At 48.8% G+C, this 8,966-nt stretch overlaps 1 protein-coding gene across 6 annotated transcripts in view; it reads right to left on the bottom strand.

The window, feature by feature from the left end:
• The window catches only part of DNAAF11 (dynein axonemal assembly factor 11), a 71,669-nt gene that overhangs the window by 27,716 nt on the left and 34,987 nt on the right, over positions 1 to 8,966 (bottom strand). For all 6 annotated transcript variants that reach the window (XM_075581909.1, XM_075581928.1, XM_075581925.1 and 3 more), the window contains exon 10: positions 3,562 to 3,657. In XM_075581909.1, coding sequence (XP_075438024.1) covers positions 3,562 to 3,657 — 96 coding nt within the window. The remainder of the gene's footprint in view (positions 1 to 3,561; positions 3,658 to 8,966) is intronic.

Here is an 8,966-nt window from a genome sequence, read left to right as displayed (position 1 = left end):
GGGACAAGCTTTCAAGAGTTTTCCTCTTCCTCAGGTCAAGCAATACCATAAATATATACGCACATAAACATGCGCACACAGAGTATATGTTTGCGTGTGCGCATGTTTATGTGTGCGTATGTTTGTGTGCGTGTGCATATGTGTGCGTGTGCGCATGTATATGTGCGTGTACGCATGTATACGTGTGTGCATGTTTGTGTGTGTATATATGTGCGTTTGCGCATGTTTATGTGCGCATGTATACGTGTGTGCATGTTTATGTGTACGTGTGTGCATGTTTATGTGTGCGTGTGCGCATGTTTGTGTGCGTGTGCGCATGTATGTGTGCGTGAGCGCATGTATGTGTGCGTGTGCGCATGTATACGTGTGTGCATGTATGTGTGCGTGTGCACGTGTATGTGTGCGCGTGCGCATGTATATGCGTGCGTGTGCATATATATCTATATCATACAAACACTCACAAAGGGGGTAAGCGCGGCCCTCCTACCCCAGCCGCCAAAGCTCCCTTACCCCCTCGCTGCTCCCTCCCCCCCCCCGCCCGCTCCCTTACCCCCCCGCCTGCTCCCTTACCCCCCCCCGCCCGCTCCCTTACCCCCCCGGCCGCCAACTCCCCAGCCGCTGGGGGGCCAAGCAGCCTCGGATCTGCGCCAGTCCCACTCTCCACCACCTCTCACTCCCGTTGTGTGTGTGTGTGTGTGTGTGTGTGTGTGTGTGTGTGTGTGTGTGTGTGTGTGTGTGTGTAGGGACATTTTACTCCTGCCAACAATTTGTGCCTCACTTTCACCCCACCCTACCCCTGCCCTTCACCCCCCCTACCCCTGCCCTTCACCACCCCTGCCCTTCACCCCCCTCTACCCCTGCCCTTCACCCCCCCTACTACCCCTGCTCTTCACCCCCCCTAACCCTGACCTTCACCCACCCCTACCCTTCACCCACCCCTACCCCTGCCCTTCACCCCCCCTACCCCTGCCCTTCACCCCCCCCCACGCCTGCCCTTTGACTGACGCACTCACACACCCTGACTGACGCACTCACACACCCTGACTGACGCACGCACACACCCTGACTGACGCACGCACACACCCTGAGTGAAGCACGCACAGACCCTGACTGACGCACGCACACACCCTGACTGACGCACGCACACACACCCTGACTGGCGTACGCACACAAACCCTGACTGGCGCACGCACACAAACCCTGACTGGCGCACGCACACAAACCCTGACAGCCACACGTACACACACTGACAGCCGCACGCACACACCCTGACTGACGCACGCACACACCCTGACTGACGCACGCACACACCCTGACTGACGCACGCACACACACTGACGCACACACACACTGACTGACTGACGCACACACACACACACACACACTGACTGATTGACGCACTGACTGACACACACACATACATACTGACGCACGCACACAACCCCTCACAGCCGCATGCACACAACCCCTCACAGCCACACGCACACATACACAGACTGACGCGCGCACACACACACACACACACACTGACTGCTGCACACACACCCACTGACTGCTGCACACACACACACTGACTGCTGCACACACACACACACACACACTGACACACACACACTGACACAAACAAACACACACACACACACACACACTGACACACACACACACTGACTGACACCCCCACACCCACTGACTGACGCACGCGCGCACACCCCCACGCCCACGCGCGCACACACACAGACTGACGCGCGCGCGCACACACACAATGAATGGTACACACACACACACATACACTGACACACACTGACACTGACACACACACACACACTGACACTGACACACACACACACACACACACTGACACACACACACACACACTGACACACACACACACACTGACTGACACACACACACACACTGACTGACACACACACACTTACTGACGCGCGCGCACACCCCCACACCCACACACTGACTGAATGACTGACTGACTGCCGCACGCACACACTGACTGACTGAGGCACACACACACGCACACACTGACTGTGTGTGTGTGTGCGTCAGTCAGTCTGTGTGTGTGTTTGTGTTTCTGCGTCAGACTCACTGACGCGCGCGCACACACACTGACTGACTGACGCACACACAATGACTGACGCACACACACTGCATGAAGCTGTAAAGGAGGGAGGGGGGGAACTGGATTGATGTGAATGGGGGACAAACAGAGAGAGGGGGAGGGGTGAGGAGAGAGAGAGGAGCGGGAACATTACATCCCGGGCAACGCCGGGTCTCTCAGCTAGTATAAAATAAACGTAAAGAGAGGGTGCATACCATTCAATGATGGATACAAAAAAAGGAACAACAGGACAGTCACTCTTATACTCCCAGAAAGTGAATATATATATCATTTACGTGAATCACTATCCGTATTTGAAGTGTGTGTGTATATAAATATATATATACATACAATTGAGCATACAGTAATATTTCCATTTGCTATTTGCCTTGCTATGGAGGGTTTTTGTCACTTTTTTACTCACATAACTTCACATATACATACATATATAATATATAATATATATAATATATATATATATATATATATATATATATATATATATGCAGTGGAAGTGTATTGTGTGTATTTACCTACACACTCACTCCACATTTCAGTAACATACATATACATCTAAATAATATTCACATATACACGTTTGCTATAAATGGAATTATTACAATTTTACATTATATACACGTGCAATGAATGGAATAAACACTGTAATAAGTTTGAAATCGCCTATCCGAGCTGCTATGCATGGCTGATCCCTTTTCTCCAGCTTCCTTGAATGTACTACTGTATGAGGAAGATCATGTGACCAGATGCTAGTGCACGTTTAGAGAGAGGGAGGGCAGTGCTGACAAAGGGGTGTGCCTGGGTTTGTGACAGGCCATGAAGGGGCAGTGCCTTAGCAAATGCTTGTTAAAATAGAATACAAGAAAATTGGTCTTTCAAAGTTGTTTTTTTAAAAACAGAAAATGCTAAAAGTATTATTTCTTACTACAGAACTGATTTATTAAAAAAAACACACATGCAGGATATAGACTGAACTGCAGCTTTAAAACAATTAGAAGAAGAAAAACAGCTCATGACCATTATTATTCATATAGTAAGTACAATAGTAGCAGAGATAATACAAAGATCTAGAAAGGGATCTTTCTACCCCATGGGTTTTAAAATGAAGTCACCCAGGAAATTAAAGAAGGAAAAAAAAGAAAAAAAAAGAGTTGTAATTGCAGATACAGTGGATATGGTCAAGAAGAGATTGGAAAGCTTGTTAGAAAGGGTTAACAATGCCTTATATTTTTTTTTGAACCATGGAGATAACAGCCAATTATTAGACGTTTTTTTCTCACCTTGGAACCATAATGTACAAGTTGTATTAGAATTGTTTGCTTCCCTTCACCAATATAAATAAGTAAATCACACAATATAGGAGGAATAAACACAAATCTCCTGTCTCAACCTCAGCGAAGGTAATGTGTTACTGCATGGATTTGACATACCTTCGGCATGCTGATTACCAGGTGACCAGTAGTTTGGGATCTTTTAGCAGTGCTGCTATCGGGCTTAACTTCTGCAGGAAGTACAATCTGGAACGGCTAACAAAGAAGAAAAGTAATTGGTTGCAACATAAAGAAAGTGCAAATAGGCGTTTGCTATGACGCATTACTCCATTTTTTACTGGTTTCTACATCAAATGTAAGAAAGTGATCCCCACATTTAACGCAAATTGTTAGCCAGAAAAGTTTACGTTGCTTTTCAGAAATGGCATATACTGTATATTTTTTTACACATATATGAGATAAAACTTTAATGTAACTCCTCCCCCAAATTGCAAGCTGACACACACGGTGCAACACTTTGAGCAAAGACCTTAACACCGTTATACCAAGAGACACAACCTAAAAAGGGTGCAGTTTGCATTAACTTTTCTATAAGATTACCTTGATACATCACCCTGATGTAGTTTCCATTTTAAAGCAGCAATTGCAGCTACCTGGTTCGCTCCTAGTATTCTATGTTTCTAATAGGTAACAAAGAAAGAAAATTGCACAGAAGCGCACAAGAGATGGAGTTTTAATAGGTAACACTCGGTGGCGGATTTACAAAACCGCCGCCCATAGGCACTTACCTTGGTGCCGCGTAGGCCGCTGCCGCCCTCCTTCAGCGTCACACATTGGCACATTACCATGGATGTCGCAGCGTCATGTTGCCATGGCAATGTGACGCCATGTGACATTGCAGCGTCATTTGATGCCGCAACGCTGAAGGAGGAGAGCGGCATGTAGGAGAAGGTAAGAACTGTACAGAGGCCCCACGCTCTCCTCGGCAATCAGTGGGGAAGGGAGCGGGGCTTCAATACACGGAGTGGGGAAAAAAGGGAAATTTGTCGCGTCAAAATTTTGCAGTCCTAGGCCCGGGCCTATTGGGCTTAATGGGAAATCCACCACCAGTAACACTACAGTATAAAATGTGGCAGAGAAATATCGCTCCTCTACCTGACCTGACTGCCAGTAGTAAGGACCAGGAAGATTTTATTTCCTGACTAGTGTGTATCTGCCTTTAGTACAGGCAGATGTACACTAAGACCTAATTTCTTTTTTGTTCCATACATAATTATGCTTTCTCAAGGGTCCATTGTTTTGCAATCTCACTTGCCTTCCATCTGGAATTTACGTTGGACGTTTGTAAACACTTAAAATCTTAAAGAAAATCATGGAAAACTGCACAATTGCTAATTACTGCACATCATACAGCTAGTGCAGGACCCTATTTTCTTCCTTTGACACACCTGCAAGGCAGAAAGAAAATCTTTGATGTGTGTCCAGACAGGGAGGGGCAAACACATTTAGAAAAAATACATAGTGTATGTCTATAGAGTTTAACTTATGCTAAATTTAGACAACAGATACTCATCATATATACCGTATTTCAATTTACAGTATATTGCTCCAGAGGAAGGCAAACAAAAAAACCCAGTGAAACATCAACCAACGCGGTCTCAGAAAGGGAAAAATAAATTCCTTCCAATAAGGATTTCTGCCTATATCAACATCCTTCCTTTGTTTCCTTATTTGGAATATCCCTGTATATAATGGCGGACTTACGTTTCTGCCACCTGTAAGCTGGGGGATGGCCCTCCTCCTCGGCGTATGACGCCACGTTGTCGTAGCATGTGACGCCACGTTGTTATGACCACATGACGCTACAGGCGGGCAAACTATGAAAAAGGTAAAACACACACACTCTCACAAATTGCCTCCCCCAAAAAAGTTGCCGCTCTAGGCTATACCCTTCTCAGCCTAATGTGAAATCTGCCACTGCTTGTAGACCTTTCCTTTCTAAAAAGATTTCCAACCATTTTTTTGAAGAGATCCATTGTATCTGCCATCACAGTCTCCATGGGTAAGGAATTCCACATTGTAACTGTTCTTCCTGTAACGAACACTTTCCTTTGTTGCTGGTGAAATCTCCTTTCCTCCAACCTTAAAGGGATAACCCTGCGTTGTTTGCACTGTTAAAAATAAATATGCTTTCCTCTGTGCTGTTACCGCTGAATTCAAGCATATGAGACAATACAATTCCAGTTTTTAAGACTCATAGTATGACATTAGATAAAGATTGTAACTCCTCCCCCATGTTTTGTTTACCAAGGAAAAGTTAAACATATAACTTCACAAACATGCCATTGTCCTTAGTTCACTTTTGTCCTAGGAGGGACCGACATTTTAAGGTAGAAAATCACACTATAGAATTGACCTAATGTGAAATGATCCAAAGTATTCCTCTGTGTGCAACGCCTCAGAGAGAGACATTTATTGATTGATTAACAGTAAGTGGAATGTCCAAAGAATTCTGTAACTTAATCCCTTAGTGAGCTACATTAACAAAGAACTGAGTATTGATTCATCTCTGCACACGGTGCACCGAATGCTCCCATTTCACAACTTACTGTTAGAAACCCTAGAGGCCTTGGAGCTGTGGTGCATGGATGCTTGATAACTGAGCTCCAGACCGTCAGTGCAAACAATTAACTAAATATCGGCATTTTTGGCACGAAAATTTACAAAAAGACACCCTCAAGTATCTGAACAGCGGGGGATGCCGCAGACCACAAGAAGGGGCAGAAAAGTCACTTCAGTAGCAAGCTACTTCCATAAAATCCCTTGCAAGTCCCCTGCAGCAATGGCGACGGGAGGGAAAAGCAAGGAGAGCAGGAACAAGGACAGACCTCCCCCCAATTGCCCAACGACGAGACGGACACGGACACAAAACCGGGGGCTAACAGACCTCCCTCAGGAGCTGGAAACCAGGAGTGGGCCAGGGTTAAGGACATAAAAGAATTATGTGGGGAGATGAGGACATTTTTCAAGTCTGAACTATGGGCCCTGCGCAAAGACCTGGACGCCCTGGGAGAACGGACCAACACATTGGAGGTAAAATCAGACGAAACTATATCAGCCCTACAGCAAACTAAAGCTGAGGTTGCCTCCCTGTCGGCCCAGGTGCGGGAGATGGGGGACAAGTTGGAAGACTCCTACAACAGGGACAGGAGAAACAACCTCCGTATCAGGGGGGTGCCGGAAGCTGTAACAGACCCAGAGGACTTCATCACACGCTGGGTTCAACACCTAATCCCGGACGGATCTGAAACAGATAGACACCTGGATAGGTGCCATAGGGCGCTCCGCTCCCGCCCCCAGCAAGGGACCCCCCCCAGAGACATTATTGTCCGTTTCCATTTTTTTAAAACGAAGGAAACCAAATCCCAAAAGACCAGGAACCAAAAGTATACTGAATTTGACGAGGTCCAGTTCCAAGTATTTCAGGATTTAGCCCCAGCTACGTTGGCCAGGAGGAGGAATTTATGGCCGGTCACAAAAGCGCTGCGAGACAACACCATAAAGTATCGCTGGCTGTTCCCCTTCGCTCTGCTTGTGATAAAAAATGGCACCCCACATACCTTAAGAAGACCAGAAGATGGTGACGCTTTTCTGCACAGGTTGGGCCTTGAGCGGGCTTCGGGGTCCCCTGGGTCCTCCCCACGCGCTTCCTCAAGGGGGGGGAGGAGGCTCCGGTGGCCTCCTGGAGAAGGGCTGGTTCCGTGGCCACCCCACCCCAAAGCTAAAAGCTAAAGACTGACCCACGTCGGCCAAACCTATACCATACCCCGATGACCAAAGAAGACACTCCTGTGAGGCTGAACTACCCCTGACTCGCCTAGAGAAGACATCAGTACAGCCCCGGTCGGAAGGCCCAGGACTCAGACGAGCCGCCGGGAGGCGTCGTCATGGATGTACCTGGCGATCCGTCGCGGATTTTGTAAGGGCGGCCATCTTCCCTCCTTGTTCCCTCTGGCCTGAGCGGGAACCTCCGAGGAGTGTCGTGGACCCGTTGGCCGCGCCTCCGACACGACCGACAGCCACCTCCAAGATGGCGGCCGCCTCCCTTCTTCTGGTCCCGCCCCCTCTGCTTCCGGCATCCGGCGTTGGCGGGCGCAGACGGGAGGTACCTGGCGATCCGCCGCGGACTCTGGAGGGGCGTCCGTCTTCCCTCCTGGGATGAGTGGGTGCCTCCGAGGAGTGGCGCGGGACCGCTGGCCGCGCTTCCGACAGCCATCTCCAAGATGGCGGCCTCCCCTCTTCCGGTCCCACCCCCTCTGCTTCCAGCGTTGGCGCGGGCGGGCGCAGACACGCGCACGGAGGCACGGGCGGACACGCGCACGCGCACAAAGGCACGGGCGGGCACTCGAGGGAGGGGGGAGACAAAAAGGCAGGGGGGGGGATGAATAAATAAATAAATAATTAGACAAGAAGGCAGGGGGGGGGGAATGAATGAATAAATAGACAAGAAGGCAGGGGGGGTAGACAAGAAGACAGGGGGGGTAGACAAGAAGGCAGGGGGGGTAGACAAGAAGACAGGGGGGGTAGACAAGAAGGCAGGGGGGGTAGACAAGAAGACGGGGGGGTGTAGACAAGAAGGTAGGGGAGGGGTAGACAAGAAGGCGGGGGGGGGGGGTAGACAAGAGGGCGGGGGGAGACAAGAAGGCGGGGGGGGGGTAGACAAGAGGGCGGGGGAGACAAGAAGGCGGGGGGGGGAGACAAGAAGATGGGGGGCACAAGAAAGCAGGGGGGTGAGACAGACACGAAGGCTAGGGGGGGAGGGACACGAAGGCAGGGGGGGGTGGGAGATACGGAAGAGCATGAGAGAGTAGCAGCAGAAGGACTGAAGGAACGCTCCCCCCAACGGGATAACAATGAGAAGACAGGACCCCATGGGAGTTACCTCTGGTGGCAATGAAGGCCTCAGGTGTATGGCTGCTCACATGAGGAGGTGGAGGAGGTAGGGGGATGATTAGATGGACAGGCAGCTAGAAAAGGGGACTTAATAGCAAGATTTAATCAGATATACAGAGTCCCTCTCCATAAGCTCTCTCCGTTATCCACCGGGTCTCCCACATTGCACTTGTTATCTCGATACATACTACATAGAATTAGACGCACGAACCAAAAAGAGTATTAATATTATAGGCGGGAGGGATCGGGGGCCTGATGGGCGCTCTGTGTCTCTTAAGGGCTGCAGAATACATTCAAATCAGACCGAGAGGTTTGGGGGACGGATACTAGGCGGAGTTCAAGTTAGCCACAGGCTAGGATGTAGTTAGGCTTAACACAGAAATGTCATATAGGGGTAAAGGTTAAGGTGTGCAAGATTCAGAGGGGAGGTTTAGAAGTGGGGGTTCCCACGCATCCCTACAGTTACTCACGATACCCCTCTGAATGTTTTCCCTTGATATAAGTCGTTTGAGGTGTTTGTAAAATCTCAGTTTTTATTATCTACAAAAGTTATTAGTTGATGTATTGCTGGTACAAGTTTATATAAATAATGCTTTAAGATGCGCTGGCGG

This window comes from Ascaphus truei, chromosome 2 (assembly GCF_040206685.1).
Source record: "Ascaphus truei isolate aAscTru1 chromosome 2, aAscTru1.hap1, whole genome shotgun sequence".
NCBI classification, from domain to species: domain Eukaryota; kingdom Metazoa; phylum Chordata; class Amphibia; order Anura; family Ascaphidae; genus Ascaphus; species Ascaphus truei.
The sequence above is the reverse complement of the archived record's forward strand: the minus strand, read 5'-3'. Positions and strand labels throughout refer to the sequence as shown.